The sequence below is a fragment of the Elgaria multicarinata genome, chromosome 5 (assembly GCF_023053635.1).
Source record: "Elgaria multicarinata webbii isolate HBS135686 ecotype San Diego chromosome 5, rElgMul1.1.pri, whole genome shotgun sequence".
Classification (NCBI taxonomy): domain Eukaryota; kingdom Metazoa; phylum Chordata; class Lepidosauria; order Squamata; family Anguidae; genus Elgaria; species Elgaria multicarinata.
In genome coordinates, this window is record NC_086175.1 from 68724917 (window position 1) to 68749279 (window position 24363).

Here is a 24363-nt window from a genome sequence, read left to right on the forward strand (position 1 = left end):
AAGTAACTTTCACTGAATTCGGTGGAACTAACTCGCAGAGTGTTAAGAGGAGGGTCGCAGCTTTAGGCTGCAATCCCAGCCCCACTTACCAGGGAGCAAGGTCCGCTGGGCAGACATGGGAGGATCGCACTGGTGCAATCCCATGTATGTTTAGATAGGGAAAAAAATCTCTACAACTCTCAGCGTTGCTAGCTGGGTAATGCTGGGAGTAGTAGGATTCCCTCCACCCCCACCCCCACGCCCCGCGGGTCTAAACACGCATGATAGGAGGACTGCGTCCTAAAAGAAACAAACCGCAGTGGCCAAGGTCGGAGGGGCGCGAAGCGACGCGCAGGCTTCCAAGCCGGGCCCTGACCTCCCGGCCTCCGTGCTGGCCTTAGCAGGCACCCGCAGGCGGCGCGTCCTTTCACGGGCTCCGTCATCCCGAGCGTTTGGCGGCGTTTTCGTCACGGTGTGGAGGAGAAATTTCTTCGGAGGCCGCCCGCCCCCTTCCTTCCTCTTCTGCAAGCGGAGGCCAGAGGTCTCCGCGGTCGGTTCGCGTCGTGAGCCGCGGGGTGGGGACTCCGAAGGGAAGCCGCGCTGCCTCCGAGCCTGGACTGAGCCTCACGGCCAGCAGCCAGCCACGCTCCTGGGGAGGCGTGGCGAGCCGAGCCGCCGTCAGGTGTAGAACGGAATAGGAGCCTCGCTGGAATTTCCATCCCGTCTTCCTGTTCGTCGCTCTCTGATTAGCAGACAGATTGGAGCCCTCGCCTCTCCAGCTGTGCTCTCGGCCAGATGTGGCCACGGCCAGGATGGCCCCCAAAAGGTGAGTGCCGAGGTGCGGTGATGGGTCTCCTCGCGAGGGGTGCTCGCCCCTCGCACGACGCTTCTGTTAATCTTTGCAGGAGCCTTCCCTTCCTTGTTTGCTCGGTAGAATCTCGACTTCTTTGGTTGCCTACGAGATCTAGGGACTTCAAAGCTGGTATGACGCCAGGAGATACACACACATAATTTATTTATCACATTTATATCCCACCTTTTCCCCCCCAAGGAACCCAAGGCGGCATACATAATCCTCCTCTCTGTTTCATCCTCACAACAATAACCCTGTGGGGTTGGGCTGAGAGTCTGTGACTAGCCCAAAGTCACCCAGTGGGTTTCCATGGCACAGTGGGGACTAGAACCTGGATCTCTCGACTCCCAGTCCAACACCTTAGCCACTACACCACGACGTCTCTCACATTTGCAACGTTGGTGTACATAAGATTTGCGGTTAAAAGTAAATTTCTTCATTTCTTTATCTGTGCTAAAACACATTACTTCAAACCCATATGTCTAGCAGTTCCGTCTATTCCCCTCCCCCTTTTCTCTCTCTCTAAGGTTAGGCACAGGGGCCATGACCGGGGTCAGTACCCTAGCATGGGTGGTAGGGGCTGCTTTAACCCTCCTTCCATCCACTATGGGCCTTCTTGCTTACTCTAGAGTAGGGCTTGGCGACCTTTGGGGGCCCTTGGAGCATCTGGCAATATGTGAAACCATTCTGGGCACCACCATAGAATGGGTGTGTTGTAAATGAAAGCATTGGTCTGTAGCCGCCTACCATCCTCATTTCCTAAGAACATAGCCCAGAGGCATTCATGGGAAAAGAAGATGCAAGCAGTTTTGCAACAGTCTGAGCTGCCAGTAAGAAATTTTGTTTTTTAAAAACATAAAAAGCAGGAGGGATAGGCACCTTGTTGGGTGCCAGAAAAGGTATCTGAGGGTGCACTGGTACCCACAGGTGATGGGTACCAGTGCTACCCCTGCTCTAGAATAAAAATAGGGAAGGAAGAGACAGAGCTGCTAAATACAGATGTAAAGTAGCTTTTGTTTTGGCCCTTGGAATTTTCACTAAGTTCAGTGGAATAAACTCTAATAAGTGTATCTATGCATTCTTCCTGTTGGAAGTAAGCTCTGCCCTATTAAATTCAGCAGAACTTACTTCTGTGTGGAATTGGGCTATAAAAATGTCTATTTTCTGAGTATTAAGGAAGAGTGTGTTTTGAATGGCAGGTGACTGGCATTCTTTAATAGAGCGTACCAGCCAGAAGAACACATGAACATGGGCTGATTCCTAACCAGATGATTTCACCTCCTCTGCCATGAGGATCTACTTTCCCCCATAACATAAAATAATTCAAAGTACTTTCATCTGGGGGTGGGAGAAGTTTCAGAGTGTGTGGCTGTATGTATGGTGACTCAGGGTAAAATGTTGTGATTCTTTGATAAGCACCTTCAGAACTAGGCCAGGGTTTCACCAGCTGTTGCCAAGGTTCTAACATTTTGCCACCAGGCTCAGCTTTCCATTGCAGCAGTTTGTTAGTGGGTGGACAGTTGCAATATATATTGTACTCAGTTGCTTGATGTGTGAAAGTCTATCTGAAATAGTGGTTGGCCACTGTGTGAACGGAGTGTTGGACTAGATGGACCCTTGGTCTGATCCAGCATGGCTCTTCTTACGTTCTTATGGCACTGGAATGTTAGACCTGTATGGGCATTATGCATGAACAAGAAACAGCAATACATGTTGGGCAGCCTATCCCAAACTGGCAGCCTCATGGCAGCCTCCAGAGCCAGTGTGGTATAGTGATTAGAATGTTGGATTGAGACTCAGGAGATCTGGGTTCTAATCCCCACTTGGCCATGAAGCTCACTGCGTGACTTTGGGCCAGTCACTGATTCTCAACAGGGTTGTTGTAAGGATAAAATGGAGAGGGGGAGTACCATGTAAGCCACCTTGGGTTCCTGGCAAAAGGGGGAAAAGTTGGGATATAAATGTAGCAATAAATAAATAAAATAAAAACCCATCCTGGCCATGCTTGTGACGTGGTCAAGGAGTGGGGCTGCCCCTTCCCCCATCACTCCATTTCCCACTCCATTGAGTGCCATAATTAGGTGCTTGATTATTGCTGCCTTACTTCGTTTCTCTGTTGTATTAACTACCTTCTGTGAAGCTGTGTTAGTTCACCCCAATATTTATCCAAAACTGCACATTTCTAGTGGGAGCTTTTATTCTTTACTTTGCTGATGCACAGGTGCACATATCCATTTTATAGAAATAGAGATCTGCGACATTAGTTCCTTCTCATTCCCATTCATACAGTAGCAGGGGGAGCCTGGAGAGTGGCCGGTTGTCCTTGGGTAATCTTATTCAATCTCATGGTCTCCAATATCATCTGTATGCTGATGATACACAATTATACCTTTCATCTCCGGAACTTTTTCCTGATGTTCATGATCGTATCTTGTCATGTCTTTCAGATATCTCAGTTTGGTTGCTTCATCGTCATTTGAAACTTAATATGGCAAAGACTGAATTGCTTGTTTTTCCTCCTAAACCTTCTCCTCATCTCTCATTCTCTCTTACTGTCAATAATGTTACACTTACTCCAGTCAAGGAAGCTCGTAGTCTTGGCTTTGTATTTGACTCCTCGCTCTCCTTTATTCCTCATATTGAGGCAGTAGCTAAACCCTGCCATTTTTTCCTGTATAATATTGCCAGGATTTGATCATTTTTGTCTGTCTCTTCTGCCAAGACTCTTGTTCATGCATTGGTTATTTCTCGGTTGGACTACTGCAACCTTCTTCTCACTGGCCTTCCTTCTTCTCACATCAAGTTCGTTGGTTTCTGTTCACCATTCTGCTGCTAAGATCATCTTCTTGGCTTGGCGCTCTGACCATGTTACTCCACTTCTGAAATCTCTTCATTAGCTTCCAATTCACTTCAGAATCCAATATAAACTTCTCCTGTTGACCTACAAAGCTTTTCACTGTCTAGCTCCTTCCTATCTTTCCTCTCTCATCTCACACTATTGCCCCGCTCGTGCTCTTCGCTCCTCTGATGCCATGTTTCTTACCTGCCCAAGGGTCTCTACTTCCCTTGCTCGGCTTCGTCCATTTTCTTACGCTGCCCCTTACGCCTGGAACGCTCTTCCAGAACATTTGCGAACTACAAGTTCAATTGCAGTTTTTAAAGCTCAGCTAAAAACTTTTCTTTATTCTAAAGCTTTTAAAACTTGATTTTGATCTTACTTTTATACTGTTAGTTTTACTCTACCCTGTGCCTGTTTGGTGCATTCTCTTCCCCTTCTTATTGTTTTATTATGATTCTATTAGAATGTAAGCCTATGCGGCAGGGTTTTGCTATTTTATTGTTTTACTCTGTACAGCACCATGTACACTGATGGTGCTATATAAATAAATAAATAAAAATAATAATCCTGCCCTGGATAACTTGGGATTTTTGCTTCTGCGTGGAACAGTGGACATAATGGGGAAGGGAGTGGGACAGTTTGCTGGAATAGGGTGAAATTGGGGTGGTTGGGTGCTCTCATTGGAAGCCTTCAGAGCCTGTCCAGGATCATTGGGGATTTTTGCTTCCTTGAGGAAAATTGAGCTGTTTTCCCCCTATCACCCCATTGCCTCTGTTCCAATCCATTTTTCCCCTTTGGAACATTTCCACATATCTGAAACTGTGCATTTCTGGAGTTGCAAACACTGAGCCTTTTTCTTTCCTTTGCCGCTGCACCGCTGTACTTCTCCAGTTATCAAAATAGAGATCTGCCGTATTAGTTCCTTCCCTATCCCATTAATACTACCAGTTGCAGGGAGAGCCTGGAGAGGGGTGAGTAACAAGCCTTTCTCATTGATAATGTTGGTTCTACACCAACCCCACCCGGAAGTATGTTTTTCCCAGCTCTGAACACCCAGATTTTAGGGATGGCTGGCTCCGATGTGTAACATTGACAGAGTAGATCCAATTTCATCATACTGCAGAGAATCAGATCAAAGTGCTTTCCTCCCATGCTCATGAAGATAAGGCTCAGGACAGGAAAATGAAATCTCCAAATTTGGAGGCAGCATTCCTCTGATTACCAAAAGCTAGGGAGAAAGCCTGGAATCGAGCATCTGTTACCTGATACAATATCAATTTCTTACTCTCTTTTAAATATAAATACAGTACACATATCGGAGGCAATATCTTTCTGATGATGGAGACACAACTAGACCGTAATCTTCATAGTGCCCTCTTTGTAAGATGATCATTGCTAGTCCATTGTTGGACTAGATGGAACTTGGTCTGATCCAGCAATGCAGTTCTTCAGGTACTTATATTTTAATTCTCATGCTTTAGTTCTCAGGTGTATATCAACCCGCTTGTACGTCTTCTGTTCACTGCATGCATCTGATAGAGCAGACTGTTGTCTACCATGCCTTATGCCACAATAAACTCATAGGACTAAATATACAAGATCATATTTTGTAGTCCATAATCATCTGGAACATGAAATACAATTGTTGCTCTTTTGTTATTCAAATGGTAGGAGCAACGAAATATTAACTGTGTGGAGTGTTTGTGTTCATACTGCTAGCCAGCCATGCCCTTCCCAGGAGACTCAGTTCCATGCCTCTGCCCACTTGTTTTCTGTTCTCTCCACCTGCCAAAACGGTCAGTCAGACTCAGTCCTCGTGAGTTTTCTTCTTCTAAATATAGATTTACAACACTTGTAAACCTTGGGGTTTCCCCAAGTCTGCTGACACCTCCTGTGTTGACAGTAGTCAACGATTCTTTTTAGGATTCAGAATAACCCATGTATGGTTGAAGGCTAAAGTTTCATTAAGCAAGAATAAACTAACAGAATAAACAAAGCAGAAGAAAGTAAAATTCCCTAATTGCGTAAATCCACTTCAAAGCAAGATCTTAAACTTGTGTTCCTACAGTTGCTGGGGAATCCCAGAATCAAAATATGTCAACAGACGTTCTAAAAATGGCTTTGGATCTTGAACAGCACCTGACCATTTCAGCCTGCATGGGAGTATCTCAGGGATTGATGTATACTGTTATGCTCATAATAATCCCACCTCCATTCTAGAGCTAGTCCAATGACTTTGAGTATGTTTAGCAATAAGCTAGCATAGTTAATTCCATTAAAGCTACTCTGGCTAAGAAGTAGAGGTTTCAAAAGATGCTTATCTACTAGTTCTTGAGCTGTGAAGAAAGACAGAAAGACCCTGTTCAGACAAAATGCTAATCCATTATTAGTCCACTAACCCTTTTGCAGCAAATTGTTAGTGAGCATATTCAAACCATGGTTATGTAGCCACTATGATTAGGAATGGTTCACACAATACACTAAGTCATGGTTCACACAACACTCTAAGCCATAATGTTTAGCTCAAAATGCTTAAGTGCCATGGCTTAGCGTGTTGTCTGAACAGAGTCTTTGTGTCTTTCTTCCCCCACCCCACCCCAAGTCCTCCCAACATAAATGTTAAGTTATTTGAGAGCTCTTCACCTGCTTGTAGCTTCTTATGAGAGCTAAAATTCATTTACAAATTGGTTCAGATGGCGTCTACGGGCAGTCTGTCATCCTTGCCACTTCTTCTGATATTAAACTTAGTATCAGTTTGGTTATCAGTTCACAGCAGAACATGTCAGCTGCCCAAAGAAAATAATACTCGGGACTCCTAGGTGTGCAGAAATATATTAATTTGTAATTAAAGTGGGCCATGCTGAGTAGCTTCCAGGACCTATGAAATGTTGAGGATATGTGTCTGGGGGTGTGGAGAGACAAAAAAAGGAAAAGGGGGCTAAAGGGAGAGAATTGGCTTGCTCAAAACCCTGCCAGCCAATTTGATGTCCTCCAGGTGTTGGACTACAGCTGCCTGGGGATGATTGGAGTTGTAGTTCAACTGAGGGACACCAGGTTGGGGACAGTTGGCAGTATCCTAGAGGTGGGGGTTAAAGTTTTATTTATTTATTTATTGCATTTTTATAGCACCCAATAGCCGAAGCTCTCTGGGCGGTATAGAAAAATTGAAACCATAAAAATCATTCAAAATATAAAACACAGTATAAAAGCATAATATAAAATACAACCAGGATAAAATCAAGCACCAATGCAGAAATTAATACAGATCTAAAATACAAATTTAAAACAGCAAAGTTAAAAGTAAGTTGTTAGACTGTTAAAATGCTGAGAAAATAAAAAGGTCTTCACCTGGCATCTAAAAGAGTATAGCGTAGATGCCAGGCAAACCTCTTTAGGGAGTTCATTTCATAGCCGGGGTGCCACAGCAGAGAAGGCCCTCCTCCTTGTAGTTGGGAAATTCCCCTCTCCAGTCTGCACTATATAGAGGGGTGAGAAGGGCACCTCAAAAAATTAATATAAAAGCAAAAAAGTCTCTGACTTGTTGAAATTCAGCAGCAAATCACTCCACAGCTGCTACAGAGCACTAAAAGGGGCAAGAAGCCCAATTTGGCAAGAATATTCAACACACTTCAACCTTCAGTTCAAAGCCCTGATAACATGCTTGCAGTATTATGGAAGTGGTTAGCAAAACTAACCACATCATGTCCAAATTGAATTCTAAGCATTAATGCTACAGAAATAAACAGAACGTGAATTGAATTGCAACATCTTGAAACAAGTTTGGGAGACTTTTTAAAAAAAATCTTCTACTTTTTTTTTCTAAAACCACAAGATTTGTGGTGGTTTGGTATTTAGCATTTGTAGACCTTTATTTTTAAGGGCTTGAAAATGTAACTAAAAGACAGATGCAACCATTGATAAAATTGTTGTTTTACAAATGTTGATATTTTCAGCTTCTTATTCTCACAGTTCTATGTCATTAAAATAGAATAGTGAGGTGAAAAATGGAACATTGTCACAAAATGTGTTTCCGGCAGTCTTAAATTTCCCAGCATGCATGCTGGAACAAATGCTTAGATTCAGACAGTAATGGCCTTGTTAATGTGCAACTGACCAGCACAAGAGAGGAAAATGACGTGACTGAGGTTGGGTGGCTGTCAAATGCCTCCGAGATCTGAGAGATGCTTGCAGAATCCAACATTGAGGTGCTGTGCAGGGTCAGCTGGAAAAGTAGTGGGCAGGAAAGAGATGGGAGCATAGAGTATGTTAGAGCCTAGAAAATTGGGTTGGATCCGGGGATAATCATATTTAGAGTAATGTCTTTGAAATCAATGGGACTTAAGTTAGCCACTGGAATGCAGCCCCTGAGAGCTTCTGTGATATGTTATTTGGCCTTTGGGCTGAAACCTTAAAAGAATGGAAGTGAATTTCACGTATTTGTTTGAACTAACCAGCCAATCCATAACTGAAGCTCTCTCCTTCCATGTTAATGATTCCCAACATTGCCAGTGACTTCTATAGGCAAAACAAGCAAATGACCATAGAACAAGAACACTCTTTAAAACTGAAAACTTGCCTTGCTTCAAAATTTAGCTTTGGGGCAGATGCTGTGGGCAGTGCCAATTTCCATAGACTTTCTACAGATAAAACTATTCCTTACTCAAGTAAAGTTAGGAGTTATGTGACCAGTATGGGAAAGTATCAACGTAGATCCAATTCATAAAGTATCTGCTGAGGTAAAAGTGTTTACAAAATCCTCCTCCTGTATGGTTGAGTGCATACATTGTTTATGTGGGTATTGACACCACCACTACCTTCCTCTTGAGTGCTCAACCGTTACCATGACAGCATAGAACCAGGCCATTTGAGAAGCTGTCACACCACCTCAGTATCCTGTTAATTGAGACTAAGGATCTTCTAGAAGTAATATAAAGATTTATTATCATCATCCTGATCAACTTTTAGACAGGCCAACTTTGAATGAAGTTTACGTTCATGTCATCATCTAAATGCTGTTTTATAAATAATTTTTAAAAGGTATTTCTGTCCCCCCCCCCACCTCACCCCCAAATTTATAAGGACAGAGCGAGTTAATAAATCTAAATGCATGCATAAAAGCACAAATACATAAGAAGTCTGGCAGCGGTTTTGTAGGACTTTTTTTCTGTCTAAACATACATAAGTTTCTGCCCTAAAAGGTTGAGCTCACAGACACCAATTCCAATTTTAGCCCAGCTATGAATTCCCAAGGTAGGCTTAGGAAAGCTACAATCTGTGACTTAGTTCTATATAACTTATTGAAACAATTTACGAATAACTATGAGGACTACAAAGGAAAATGCAATGCAAATATTAATCTCGTTATTATATGCCCTTTCTGTCAGTATCTGGTGGTTCTTACATTGTGTTTTACAAATTCTGAGTAATATGTATTTGGTAATTATTTATGAAGACATTGTCTCACAATCTGTTTCTATTTTGCTTTAGCTTTGGACTCATGGTCTTGTTTCTTTGGATTCAGAGAGCTGGTAAGTTATGACTGTACTGTTTGTTATGTATAAAGCAAGCTCTTAAATATGATGTTGAAAATGAGAATGATCAAAGCTAATCTGCCTTACCCTAAAGTTAAAGGTGGATTGCAGAAATGCAAAGAAAAGCACGTAGTTATGCCTTTTTAGATATGGTTAAGCAATCTATAAATTGATTAACTAAATCAAATAAATAATAAAATAATACACATGACTAAATTAAAATGTCTATACTTTTTGTTTCCTCATCAACCTCCACAAGCTTTTTTCTCACTCAGGAGAGCTACCATTCTAAGGTTTCCAGATCACACACACCCGAAAATCAGCTCTGTGCCTTTAACATGTGCACAGCAGGCAAATAGTTAACAGGTGCATCACCAGATCCCCATATTGGGAAAAGCTATGCTTGTTCAACTTATTGTAGCATGGAAGATAGGGTGGTGGTAGAGCTTGCAAGGGCCTTAGAGTGAACTGAGTTTCCCTTAGATTCTGCTAAGATGGCAGATGTAGACTGAAGGTAATCAAGAAGAGAATAGTATTGATGAAGAGCAGTAGATGCTCCATTAAGAACTAAGCCAAGTTCTCTTTTCCACTAAAATGTTCAACATGAATTGAACTGAAAACAGTGAATCATAAGAGTGTCTACCTTTGTATATTAAAAACTTACATCCATTTCACTCTATAAAGTAAAGGTAGGAAAACTTCAAGTCCACAGGATCCATTTTGTTTTGTTTTTTAACTAGAACACTGAGATACACCAACCATATCCAGATGCAAAAGACTTACACTTAAGCTCTGTCCAGGCATAATAGACATACATATAGACATAAAGTGGGGAGAGGGCAGGCATGTGCATTCAAGCCCTGCCCTCCAAATCCTCATGCCCTAGTTGCTTTTAAATTCTTTGACAATGAGTGCAAAATTTCAGTGATTACAAAGCTCCCATGATTGGCAAGGTGTTGGAGTTGGTATGTCCAGGAGTGGGTTTTTGTACAGAAGAACCAGTGGTTCTGGTATTCAAAACAAATTCCTGGCCTCAGAATTCTTTAATTCTAAAACCCTAACGAGGGCAAGGGTTGATATCCCTGGAGCTTTGTAAGCCAAAAGTGCTTACAAAGTCATTTTGAGACCTTTGCACTCAACACGTGAAGGTCTCAATGGCAGCCAGGAACATGGGGATGTGGGTGGGTGGGTTCATTTGTGCCCCACATCACTCTCCCACATGTGTGCAGATGAATGCCTGCATAGGAGTTTAGAATTAAAGAATTCTGAGGCCAGGAGTTGGTTTTGAGTACCAGAACTCAACAGTCCTTCCCCACAAAAATCCACTCCTGGTCACACCCTCAGCTTTCTACATTTCAGCAATATAATTTAGGGCAGATGGGAATCATTTTATTTCTGTTATATTTAAACAATTGAGAGTCAAAAATTCTTGCCTGCTGCCCAGCCCTGATAGAAAGTAACATAAGAAAATATGCTGAGCAAATAAAGCTCCAGTCTAAATCTAAATCAAAGTATGTAGATAAGGAAGCCAGGGGATTTATGGAAATAAACACCAGGCTCCACGTAGAGTATGTGTCGAGTTTTAATTTTGGAAGGGTAAATCCAAATTGGATGGTAAAACCCCTGGGATTAGATGAAACAGGAAATTATATCTTTGAATGAAATTGAAAGCTCTTGGCCTAGCAAAAGTAAGAAGCTATACAGTTATGTGGGAATTCCCCCAGTTAGAGGAGGGATTAATATCATTGAGGGCTGTGACTCAGTGGTAGAGCACATGTTTTGCACACAGTAGGTCCCAAGTTCAATCCCCAACATCTCCAGGTGAGAGTAGGGCAGGATCTACACTACTGCTTTAAAATGGTTTATAATGTTTTTGAAAACTGTTGGGGCCCATGACACATTCCATATACCGCTTTCAAAGTGTTATTTCCTACTTGGTGTAGATCTCACACAGGAAAGACTCCTGCCTGACAATCTACAGAGCCGCTGCTTGTCAGTATTGACAATACAGGGCTAGATAAACCAATGGTCTGATTTAGTATAAGGCAGCTTCCTGGGTTCCAAAATGACTGCAGGCTGTGTATTCTTGTGTTGGCTGATCTGTCAGGAACAGCTTTATATACAAGATCCTCTTTGATACTGCTCGTCAACAAGTGATACACATAATGATCTATGCTGTTTGTTTTGAGTATCAGAACTCAATGGTCCTTCCACACAAAAATCTATTCCTGGTCAAACCCACATCCCCATTTTCTTAATTTCAGTGGTAACAAGCAAGACAAGTGTGTGTATGTGTGTGTGTGTGTACCATCCAAAAGACTGCATGAAATCCTCTCGCAAATTGATACCTTTTTTCATCTATACTCTCTTCCAGCCATTCAGTTTCACATGGCAGTGCTAAACAGTCAGGGGAAATCAGCTGTGCCTTTCATGGGAAAATATTGCTTTGACCCTGTTTGACACCACTTTGAGTGTGTGCTAGAGAACTGTCTTGTGGCAGCTGGTCCATCAACTTTAAGTAACTACCCATTTACAAGGGAGGGCGAAATTGGGCCAGTGGGACGTTTTTTTCAGAGACCACCTACTTCAATATATGCCGTCATAATCTTAAGGCCATCCAAAGGATAAGATGAAAGAAAGGCCCTCAGAGAGCCTGAAGGCCTGCAGAAAGCCTGGCTGTTCTCCGCCTCTGATTCTCTCTACTTCCAGAGATTTGCCAAAGTCCCTCCCTGAACCCTTTATGCACAGTTAGGCCTTTATATGAAGTGGCATCTATGTAGTTTTGGCTAATCATAACCACAGCAGGGGTAGTGGTGGTGGAATAGTTTGTGAATTCACTGCCACAATATGTGGTGATGGCCAGTAGCTTAGACAGCTTAAAAAAAGGATTAGACAAATTCATAATGGATTATCTATCAATGGCTATTTGTCATGATAACACAATACCAGATGTGAGGTGGTGAAACAGGATGGCCATGCCATCATAGTCTGTTTTTGAGTTTCCTGTTACATGTGATTGGCTGCTGTAGAAAATAGAATTGAGACAATGAGTTTCAGTTTGAAGCAGCAAGGCACTTTGATTGAATCCACCAAGACCATTGCTATGCTCTTAAAACTAGTGAATGGCCTCGGCTTTGTATGGGCTGTTCCAGCATTGCTCCTCTAAATGAGCGATTTATTGCATGCTTGTGATTGGCCACTCATGAAAGTTTTTAGGTTAATTTCTTGACATCGTCAGCAACCAGGACATTTCCCAAGGAATCCTCTAGAAATCCTGGGATAAAAAGAACAGCATTATCTTTTGTCACTAGATGGCGCTGTCTCAATAGAACTCAATAGAACTGAATGAAGGGGAAGTACTCAATTCAAACCCCTTATCTCCTCCCATGTAATGCAGCCCATAACAATCATGCCAAAGAAACAGGAAGCACAAAAGCCCCAGGTAAACAATGTGATTTCACTTAATATAGAGACGTTCAGAGAAGCCTTTAAGCAAAATGACATAGCTGTCACAGTTGGATACATTGTGCCTGTCCTGTCTGAGTGATTTCATGCCCATTGGCCACCCTAGGGACAACCCCTGTAATGGTACATCCACATAGCCCCCTGAGGGAGGAATTTGTCCACTCTGTTCTCCAGGGGGAGCCACCCCACAGAAGTAGGGAGGGGGCAGCCATATAACTCTTTCCTTTGGACTACCCCCATGGCTTCAAACTGTAGCGACTACAAAGCTATATGCTGGTTAGGGATGTCTGCTACCTAATGACTGAAGCTGATACTGCAGGCTTCAAACAACTGACATATTTAAATTGATTAAAATTAATTAATGCATTTAAAATAACCACTATAGTCCCCTTAGTATGCATACCCAGTTTCAATATCTTGGTCATATTGCCCTGATAGATGGACAGACATCCTTTTATTATTATTATTTTAGATTAGCCAGAACCACATGCATGCTGCGTACTTCCAGACAGAGGGCTCCTAGGACTAACAATAAAAAGACATTGTGCAGCTATTCCGTCTTTTCATCCTTAACAGAGTTTTTTGGCAATTAAAAAGATGGAAGAAGTGGGAAAACATGGGAAGGCTACAAATTGGAGATATTGGGCCTGTTCAGATGACACTTTAGGCTCTGTGGTTAGTGAAACTGTGGTTCTCTGGGGTTAGCACTAACCACAAGCTGTGCTATCGCACACAACACTTTAAGCCATGGTTAGAGCCACTAATCCTGCTGCAGACGTTCCAACTGTGGTCAGTGAGTGAGCAGGATTTAGCAAAATGCATCGCACAAGGCACCTTAAAACCTGTTGCTTAACCCAAAGCCTTAACCAGCAGGGTTTAAGGTGTCTTCTGAACAGGACTTACATCATCTGGAAACACCCTCCCACCTTAAAATTCTGTGAATGAGGCAGGGTAATTGCACAATAAAAGCTTCCTCTGGAAGTACCTACCGTCTTATCCATGTAGCTAACTGTCCAAGGAGAGAGAGAGAGAGCACTAAGAAAGAAAGAAGAAAGAATGTTTTGTCCTCCACCATGTGATCCAAAAATATTCACAAAACGGTAGAAAAGAGCTATTTGCTGCTTCTGCCTTTGACCTAATAGACAGGGGATACCTTTGGCAAATGTTAGCCACCACTAATATCGACAGAAGGCTGCTCTTCTTCATTCAATTGCTGCATACCAATACTTCCCTCAAGGTTAGACTTGGGGCAAATGGGCTGCTATCTAAAAATGGTCAGTTTCCGGGCATCAATTCCACCACTGTGATAAAAAATGAAGTGGTACTAAAACTTCTTTTGATTACTGGGGATAAGTTTAAAGGTTATTTTTATATAGTTTGACATTTTCAAAATAATACTTGGAGAATATTTTACGCCACTATTTTGTTTTTCCTTCCCACCCTGAGCTTCTGTGGGTAAAATGGGTTATTAATCTCAAATATCATGCTGCTTGAATACATATTAAGTTCATTGGAAATTAAAAGAAATGTTGTAGAACTGGATTCTATGCTGCAATGTATTTTTTTTTAATTATGGTTTATCTACTCTGTTTGTCTTTATAGATAATGAGCCAGTTGTCACTGGCATAATAGGAAGTACTGTTGAACTAAGATGCCACTATACTGGAGAACAGCCACTCATCCCAAATACATTTCGAATACAGTGGCAAAAAGAAGGGGTGACTCAATGCTTTGTAGACGCTTATTTTCCTAATGACAGTATGGAAGAATACCAGTGCAAAGAATTCAAAAATAGGACTCAGGCTGATAAGCAACCAAAGGATGGTCACTTTTCTCTGAAACTGTGGCGCATCAGTCTTAACGATGAGCACACATATGAGTGTGTGATACAGGAAAGTAAAAATGGATTATTTAGACCTATTCATCATGCAAAAGTAACCCTCAAAGTGGCAGGTAAGGCCTCCCTTTCAAAGCAAATATTTCTAAACCACCTGTCAATGACCCAGGAGGACACCGCTTAAATGTTTGCAAAGTTCTTTTGCAAACGTTTGAGGCCAGAGAATAATGGGGGTGGGGGTAGCTTGTTCAAAAGTGTGCATGTTTCTGATTATACCATGAGAACAGAGGAACAATGGTGTTTTATTGAGAGATTGCGCTTCTCCACACACAAGTGATTTATTGTACGCTCAGGATCAGTCACTCATGGAGGTTTGCAGGTCGTTTTTATGACATCGCCAGCCTCCAATGCCTCTTGCGCTGTTTTCAAGCAGGAATCCGTCATTTTATATAACTCTGAAAATGCAGTAATAAATGGAAAACGTGCTATAAAACAGCACCACCTGCTGGCAGTAGAATTGAAACCTCTGGGAAGGAACTGGCAAAAACAAACCGGGTGGGGGGGGGACGAGTCTTGTGCCGGTCTTTAAACACATGAAGACTCCAGAAGGCAAAGCTATGGTAAGGCTGCAGGATTTTTGTTGAATGTGGAAAAGCCCACTGAACTAAACACAGGGAAGGGACTATAGCTCAGTGGTAGAGCACCTGCTTTGCATGCCGAAGGTCCCAGGCTCAATCTCTCATGTCTCCAGGTAGGGCTAGGAAAGAATCCTGCCTGAAATCCTGGAGAGCAGAGGCCAGACAGTATTAACAGTACTGGGCTTGATGGACCAATGCTCTGAGTCTCAGTATAAGGCAGCTTCCGGTGTTCCTATAGGGAGCAACCCAACCCCTTCCTTCCCTTCTCCTGCTTGCAGTTTGATGGTTTTGTGAAACCTGGGGCTAAATGAACAGCCACAAAAATGGAGTTCATACAAGCAACCTCATATGCACTTTAGAGACTCGCTGTTTTGTCCCTGTTGTCTTTCACTAAATCTAACCCTGACTTTGCTAGTATCGTACATTTCAGCCCTGCTCTTTCAACAAGCCCCACTGAAAGAAATGAGAGCTCCATGGAAGCTGGGGTGTGAGGGAATGCACCCTTTCGTTCTGTCATCTGTACCCTGTGTCACCTTGCTTGATTTGCAATTTTAGGGCTATGTGACCACAGCAGAGATGGGGTTAGCCCTGCAAAGCCACACGGGGCTCAATTTGACCCTGTGCTTGATTGGTCCTTTTCATGGGAGTAGAGATGTAAAATTTCCAGAAATTTTGAAGCCATGGGGGGGGGGCTTTTTTTCCCGGGGGTGGGGGTCGAGAAAAATGGGGGAAATGTAATATTAGCACTTTTTACAGATTGGAAGTCATTTTGTTACTTTAGGAACATAAAATTTCCTCTCTTTTTTTGGTAAAAAAATGGATCTACAAGCTCCTGAACTGTAAGGAACAACTGAACTGTAAGGAACCTCTTTGGTTTTGCCAGTTTATGGGGAGCAGGCCAGAAACAATTTTTAAAAAACAAACAGAAGAAACCATCAACACTAGTAACAAAGAAAATTATTTATTTCTCCACTAGTCCTCCATTGTCAAGCAGACATAAAGCACCCATTCCCATAAAAAGAACTGAGTAAAAGGGGGACCAAGATTCAATGAATATGCATGAAATTTAATCAGACTCATTTTCTGAGCTACAGCTATCACTAGAAGTTTCAGTCTCTGCTTCAGTGGCAGTGCCCCCTAGAGGCAGAAATGCATCTTGCTCTTGAATTTGAGAGTTGTAGTCTCAGTTTGCAACCTAGGACTTGCTTGTCCTCAGTACACAGAAATTGCAATAATCTGATACTGTACATAATTTTTAGAAGTCATTTGAGAAGTAAATATATGAACACCTTATCTTAAACATTTTATATATCATGCTAAAATAAAACATCACATAATCCATTTTTCTTCATTTCCCCATTTTTTGGGGGGGAAAACAAAAAAAGGCATCGGAACCCACCCACCCAAAAAAAGCGTTTCCCCCCCCCCCCGCCCAAATTTTTCCAGTTTTTTTCCAGGCCTTCACATCTCTACATGGGAGACTGTGGAGATAGTGGGGTTAGTTTGAGTTATGGACGCCGATGGGAAAGGCAATCTCTTAGTAGAAGAGTGCATGCTTTGCATGCAAAAGGTTTTGGGTTCAGTTTCTGACTTCTCCAGCTAAAAGAAACAGGTATCAGGTGATAAGAAAGTGGTTCTCCAGGGTCTCAGGCATTCAACTTAGACAATATTGTGCTAGATAGACTCAAAGTCTGACTTGGTATAATGCACTATGTTTATATGAATGGAGAAATAGCGCAGCCTAATGACTTTACTCTTTTGGTGTTGCTTCCTGCATTTCTGGTTTTTCAGTAAGGCACCAAACTCCCATGCAAACAGGACCCAAGTCCCGCTACCTGGGTTGACATAATCTGATGGCAGTGCAAGGTGCTGGTGGAGAGGTGCAATAGTTGTTCTATTACCATGTTTTGACCTTCCCTCCCTCCAACCTTTTATAGCCACACCACCACCAAAAGTAGGCAGATGAGACTGTGAAAATGCTGTTGTAAAAGTATGCCACCCTTATTTCTTCCAGCAAACTACAGCAAACCGGTTTTAACAGTTCTGGAGCGATCTGAAGAAGAAATGACATTTTCTTGCAATTCTAGCCATGGATATCCACAACAAAAGCTTTATTGGATAAATCAAACAGACAACAGCCTCTTGAATGCAACAGAAACATCCATTAAAGAACCTGATGGGACATTCAGTGTTTACAGTGTGTTAACGATTAAAACAGCTTCTGACATAAAATTAGGGTGTCAAATTGAAAATGAGCGGCTTCAGCAGAATATAACTACCATCTGTAAGTTAAGGCTCACATTTTATCTGTTTCAGCTATGGTCTGTTTGTTGTGAAATGTCTGTAATGAAGGGCAAAAATAGGTTTGTTTTATTAAAATACACAATACAATGCAAATCCTGAACCTTAAAACCTTGGCTTTTGGATCATTTGTAAGTTAGAATGAAATCTTGGCATCTTATACAAGACATGGAGGCATGGTTTCAGAGTTTCAGTGTAAATTCATGTGGGTCTCATAACATGAAGCTTGCATCCAAATTACTGGCTGATTTAGTTAAATCGGAATGTTTTAGTTAATTCAGCCCAGGAATGCTAGATCACTGTGGTGTTGTGTCAGAAGTAGTTGCCTTTGGCTGAATTCTTCTTGAATGTATTAAGTTATATGAGCTACAGCTGGCAATTCTGTAATTCCCTGTGTCCCAGGGGTTGAGCCCCCTGTTGTTCATCTCCCTTGGGATCCCTTCCCTCAGGCTAAGGGCACGTTTGTTCTGTGTAAAAGAGGGGTCTCTCCTTACACTTCAACCGTTCCCTTTTATCCACATTCGCACCCAGTTCGAAGAACACTGATGTCCCCACTAGGCTTGACAGCCCTTAATACCGCTGCCACCATATGTCCTTTATTTAATACCTTTGGTCTCACGGAGAGACTACTTATAATGAAAGATAACAAACTGTATGCTGTGAACAAAAGACTTATAATTTATTAATTATACATAAGATGGTTAAGAAGATTTATTCGTGTGTTCAGTAAAAGCTCTGAAATTAATGTTACATTTATTCCTAGCGTAATCTAACTCCCCCCTCTATATCTGTCCCAAAACAAGATTGTACCTGCACTCTCTAGCTCTAAACCCCAAATGTCTTCCTAACTCACTGACTCACCCCTCTCTAAACCACTCACTCCATGTTCTCCACCAATCATACGCCACCACACCAACATTCCATTCTCTCTCTCCCCCCCCTTTAACTAACTTACCATATTAATTCTACACAAAGGACATAAACACCATTACCATAAATATACATACCAACTGTACCATAACTCACATTACATAGCCGAACATAACCCACCCACCCAAACTTCCTTGCCTGTCCACTTTCAACTTGCTGATAGCACATATCTTTCTTGTCCCTTACATAACATTTGTTGTCATGGTCCCTCTTTTTTCAACTTCAATGTCTCCGCCACCCTATGGTCCCTGCTTTTCAGACTACTCTGAAGGACTGTGGGTTGTTTGTTGACTCATGGGTCATTATGTTGTCTGGATACAGCCAGGGTGGCTTGTTAACTATACAGCATGGCTTATTTTCTCGAACAAGCCACCTTGAGAACCCATGGTTTGTTATTGGGTTGTTCAGGGTGGTTAACAAGTCACACTGCATGGTTAATATGACACCGTGATGGCATGACAGTGTTGAGAGAACATGATAATCCACCCTGTGGAAAACATGATGCATTCAGACAACACACTAACCCACCATGAGTTATCGTATTGTCCGAATGCAGTGTGTTTTCCACAGGCTGGGTTAACATGTTGTCCGAATGCAGTGCATTTTCTGGAGAGTGGGTTATGTTGTCTGAACACAGTATGTTTTTCTCATTGTGGCCTGTTAACCATGCAATGTGGTTTATTTTTCTCAAGCTATCTTGAGAACCCATGGCTTGTTGTTGAGTTGCTCAGGTTGGCTAACAAGTCATACTGCATGGTTAATGAGCAACCCTGAGGGAAACATGCTGCATTCAGACAACACAATTAGCCACCCTGTATTATTATTATTATTATTTATTTATATAGCACCATCAATGTACATGGTGCTGTACAGAGTAAAACAACTGATCCAAAATTTGATTTGACTGCTTTATGTGTGTGTGAAAATGAATTTTCAAGTATGTTGGAAGCATAAAAATACTAAACTATGCTACTTGTGTTATCTGCAGACTGAGCCACTGTTTTATAGATCTTTTGCTTTTTTCCCTGCCTTCCCTCACCCACCCACCCCTGGCATTGATCCTATTTAGTTGAATCAAGCAGTTCTACAAGCAGCCCTCGAACTGATGCCCACCAACATAAAACAACTATAGTTCTGAGTGCTGTAGCACCTGCCGTTGCCATTGCACTCATTCTTATTCTATATATCCTGTGTGATAAAAACAAGCCTTCTCGTCAAGGAACATATACTGGTAAGTAAGCAATACATGCATTTTTGCAAACACCGGAGTGGGAGAGGAATAGCCCGTCCCTAGATTGCCAGAATGGTTAACCTAGCATTTCTCAGGCAGAAATACAGCTGGGATTTTGTCTTGGGTGCAATCTAAATGAGCACCCAACGGTGCTGCCCTGACCCCTCTCTTCATCTGGCTATTTACACCTCAAGAGGGAACCTCTTTCCGTGGCTACCCATAGGGTTTGCCATGCCCTGCATTTGAAGTATATGCATCCAAATGAAGTAGCCCTTCCTGTTGAGGATGCTGCTGGGAGAATGTGCAGCATTCCCTCCATGAGTGGAGGAGTACAGATAATGGGATCAGGACCTTCCTCTGACTAGGGAGGTGGTCTCCAAATCTAGTTTCTGCAGGAAGCTCTCTTCCCTCCATTTCTAGATGACTTCCTGCCTTCATCATGGATAGGCAGACTTCTCCAGTGTCCAGCCGAAAAAATGGCCAGGAAAAATAAAAGGCAGCTCTTCAAAACTGCCCAGATTTTCTGTATTTTAAAGACAGCAATTTACATACATTTAGTTGCATATGCTTACAAACAGCATTTTGTAAGTTTATTGTATATATACTAGAAGCGCCGTTTTTAAGTTTATTCAGTTCAATGTCTGCCTTCTATAAAATACAGAAAATCCTGGCAGTTCCCAAGAGCTGCCTTTTATTTTTCCTGGGCATTTTTAGGCTTGGCTCTCAAGAAGAAGGACAGGTTCAAGGCAGGTTATTGAATCAGCATTCACATCACTGGTAAGTAGGTCTGTCAAGTACATTGAGAAGATGTGGAGAGAGCTGGGCTCACCCTAAGGCAAAAAACAAGACAGCGACTCCTGTTTTTAAGAATATTTGTACGCACCATAAACATCATGCAGCTTTCCTTTTTCCCCCCACCTGGATCCTTGGTTGCATGAAGGGATGCTACAGTCGCCTAGTCCAATGCCCGTACACTTAGGGCAACAAGCAGATGGAAAGCTAAGCTAGTAGGAAGAACAGAACGTCCCATATGGCAGCCCTCCATACATTGAATACTCAAAATGGGGAGAGATCTCAGAGTCCCGCTTCTGTTTGGGAAATCTGTCATAATCTTGGTCCCTGTCCCCTCTCTTCCTAGCTTAGTCTGGAGGTTGGAATTTGTAGACATACATTTGAAAATTGGTGCTTCCTACAACAGGAGCTAAAGAGCAAAGTGCTAACTATAGCTCAACTGCGATCAAAGTACATTCTCCAGGTATTGCATAATGACCGCATAATAGGTATTTATTTATTTCTAGCAAGCAGCAATATTCATGCTGCAGAGGATCTCTTTAAGCCTCCTTCTGTAAATGTCATGGACAGCATGGAGCAGGGGTGGGCAACTTCTGGCCCAAAACATCTGGAAGGCCACAACTGCCAAGATCCCTTGACATTGGTTATGCTGCCTTGGGTTGATGGGAGTTGTAGTCCAAAACATCTGGAGGGTCACACATTGCCAACCCCAATGTAGAGCCACTCTGCTTCTCCCTTAGGACTCTAATCGCGTTAAGGCTGCTCATTACATTAGTGAAGACTCACTAGCCTCTCTTTGATAAAAGAGAGATGGGGCAAATGTCTTGATAATACAGTGTTACAATAAGTCCAGAGTACAACTGTTTCAGAAAGCTTATGGATTGCTTCTTGGTAGAGTCCAAGACCAGAAGTAAAACATTTGTTATTCTTACCCAGACTTTTGCTTTGGCAGAAGCCCTGAACCTTCCAGTCTGTAAAGGGGAAGACAAATTATTAGACCACCTTGGCAAAACAACCCTGGATTTATGCATGCAGCTTGATGCTGTTTACTTGTAGAGGAACAGCTGCTGGCTCCAATGCTCAATCTGCGTAGTTTAACTTTTGCCAGTACATTTTAATGTTGTTTTTGTCATTAACAGCAGTCATAACAACATTGGCTCTAACAAGGCATTTTCAAATAATAACGAACATTTTCGAACGAACATTTACATTTTTATTTATATAGAAGATGTACTGATGAACTTAGAAATATAGTGATTTTTGCAGAGATGTGACAAAATGGGGAAATTCACCTGAGAATGAAAGATGCAAGTTTTATTTTACCATAAATGTTTACAAAAGAATGGCTTGCTTAGTATACAAACACTATACTCCCATCCAGATTTTGCACTTAGCATAGTATATAAAATGACTTCCTGGAGATTAGCTTAATCTCTATAACTTCATATTTAAATATTCTATTGATCTTACTCTTCCTTCATTTCTGCATTCTACCAAACTTGTGGGCTTGGTTATATAATCAATTATTGGAGTTCTAAGTTCTTAATTGTCATCTTAAAAGCAATTAAACTGATCCTCCTTCCATTTATAGTAAACATCATGTTACAATGTATCTTTTGAAACTTCTTGAATTATGCTTTGTCTTTACAGGTGTTTTTGAAAATGAAGAAGCAGCACAACACAACGGTAAGGAGAAAACAGTTCACCAACCCAGTAATAAGATTTCTTCAGAAAAGTATACTTGGGACTCGCAAACTAAATTTTTCTTGAAATCTTTTTTTTTCCCAAATAAAAACAAGAGTCAACCTAGATTGGGCCAGATCTTGGACCCTGTTCTTTACAATATGAGTCATTTAAGAAATTCCATTATCTTTTTTGGCTGCATTAGTTTTGGGTTCCCCCCCCCCACTCTGGCAAAAGCAAATGTGTGTGCATGTGGATAATAACATAGATGATAAAGATATAGGTGGTGTTTCTTATGTATGAGTGCTAAGAAGACTGATTTAGCACATTTGGAGCTCCATGACTCTGGGCACGCAGGTGCTAGACTAGACCACTGTCATCTCTGTTCCAATAGAGGGATATTTACATAGGGTTCTCACCATTGGGCAGCATTGCCTTGAACTGTGAACTTTTGCTGGTAGACAAGTGAGATGGAGACTTTGAGGGGGGCAGGAAATGGAAGCGCTGTCATGTTTTGATCCTAGCCCACTAACTAGATGGCAGGTGGGCAACTCACAGCCCATGCGCTCCAGGGAACACACCTACTTTTCTGGTGCTCCTACTATCATGGCAACAATCCTGATGCAGCTGGTATCTGTCGAAATCACTGGGCTGGGGAGGGAAATCTTAACCTCCCCCTTCACCACCACCACCCACACCTCTAGAGATCCTATTCCCAGAGGATGTGGATGCATGTGCACTCACATTTATTTATTTATTTATTTTATTATTGCATTTATATCCCGCCTTTTTTCCTCCAAGGAACCGAAGGAGGCATGCATAATCCTCCTCCTCTCCACTTTATCCTCACAACAACAACCCTGTGAGGTAGGTTGGGCTGAGAGTCTGTGACTGGCCCAAAGTCACCCATTGGGTTTCTATGGCTGAGTGGGGACTGGAACCTAGATCTCCCAACTCCCAGTCTGACACTCTGATCACTACACCACACTATGTGCATGTGCTCCCCCAACTCACCACCCAGGACTCAGTTACCTACTCCTGCACTAAATGAATATTGGTATGAAGCAGTTCTCCTTTTCCCATATATAACGGGTTTTTAAATTTTTTATTTTTAAAGCTCCTGTTTAAAGCTCTTGGAAATAGAAAACTTCCAGAGATTTCTTGGACTGCTGGAGAGAACTCAATTTGCTATGACAACGCTGCCTTGAAGCATTCCCTGAATACCAGTGGAGATGTGTTTTATCTGCCACGTGACATGGGCTGGAAATAAAGTTCTTATGCACTGCCTGCAATTAGCTTTATCCACCATTTTATGGGTGAAGAACACAATTCTACCCAGTGCATGACTGAAGGATAAAGACTATACAATAGAATTGGTCCCAGGAATGAAACCCAGAAGGGCACACTTTTTTTAATGCAGTTCAGGACTGACACTATACAAATGCTGACACCTAAAGTTGAGCTATCTGAGGGTTGCTTCATCTGTTATAAAGTCATAATGCTGACACATTCATGGAGGACGGATCTGAACCAGTTCTCTTGAGCTCCTGAGTCTTTCTGTTTGACCCTGAACACCAACTGCTGGCGAGCAACAGTGCCCACTGCTATGGGTCTTGTTGACTTATGGGAAGGAGAGTACTGGACTAGATGGACCTTCCAGTCTGACTGAGCAGGGTGGTTCTCATTTTCCAAAGGGTGGTGGTGGTAGAGGGGGAGGCGGCGGCTGAGCCCAGTCCAGTGGAGGCATAGCGCATGAGAGATCCATGGTGGGGTGGAGAGGTGTTGGTGGGGTGGAAAGGTATTGGTGGGGAGATCTCTTTCAGCTGGAGGGCCAAATTCCATTTGGGTGAGTGTGGCCAAACATACAATGCCCGCATATTTTAGTTTAAAGCTGTTACTGCCAGTAACTAAGCCTTAGAAGGCGCCACAACTTTTAAAATGGGGGGAGGGGAACTGTAGCAAAGCTGGGAAATGAAGGCGGGGCCATTTGGGAAACTGGGTGGCCATATAGAGACCCACAAGAGGACTGGAATGGGACCCCAAGCCTGGGGTTCCCCACCCATTATAGAGAGCAGCCCAATTAAAAAGCAAGGATATGCCTTCTGACACTACTTCCAGGTAAGTGGGCAGGCCTGCTAAATTGTTGAGAATAAGGAAGGCACAAGATTGGGGAAAGCTGCCATAAGTGTTCTCAGGATTCCTTTGTATTGGTCATACTTAATCAGTACAATTATATTTTTGTCACGCTAAACCAAAATCTATTGGTTTTTAGTACTGTTTTCTG

At 42.3% G+C, this 24363-nt stretch overlaps 2 protein-coding genes across 3 annotated transcripts in view; both read left to right on the forward strand.

Annotated features, from left to right (window-relative positions):
* DNMT3L (DNA methyltransferase 3 like) overlaps positions 1 to 667 on the forward strand; it is a 38758-nt gene extending 38091 nt beyond the window's left edge. Inside the window, exon 14 of the mRNA XM_063127692.1 lies at positions 300 to 667. Coding sequence (XP_062983762.1) covers positions 300 to 667 — 368 coding nt within the window. The remainder of the gene's footprint in view (positions 1 to 299) is intronic.
* ICOSLG (inducible T cell costimulator ligand) lies at positions 642 to 24097 on the forward strand. Of its 2 annotated transcripts, XM_063126561.1 has the most exons (8): positions 642 to 805; positions 4979 to 5123; positions 9159 to 9199; positions 14270 to 14620; positions 17157 to 17426; positions 19443 to 19604; positions 22047 to 22082; positions 23197 to 24097. In XM_063126561.1, exons 2-8 carry the CDS (start codon positions 5110 to 5112, stop codon positions 23205 to 23207), a joined length of 885 nt encoding a protein of 294 aa, XP_062982631.1. In that variant the 5' UTR covers positions 642 to 805; positions 4979 to 5109; the 3' UTR covers positions 23208 to 24097. The 2 variants fall into 2 exon arrangements, with proteins under 2 accessions (XP_062982631.1, XP_062982630.1); XM_063126560.1 differs by lacking the exon at positions 4979 to 5123.
* Positions 24098 to 24363: the final 266 nt, after the last annotated feature.

Bases quoted from the DNA above. Each gene is read 5' to 3' on its own strand.
- ICOSLG (XM_063126561.1), top strand. The intron at 14,621-17,156 runs GTAAGGCCTCCC...TATTTCTTCCAG, and splicing joins AGTAACCCTCAAAGTGGCAG to CAAACTACAGCAAACCGGTT. The intron at 19,605-22,046 runs GTAAGTAAGCAA...TTGTCTTTACAG, and splicing joins TCGTCAAGGAACATATACTG to GTGTTTTTGAAAATGAAGAA.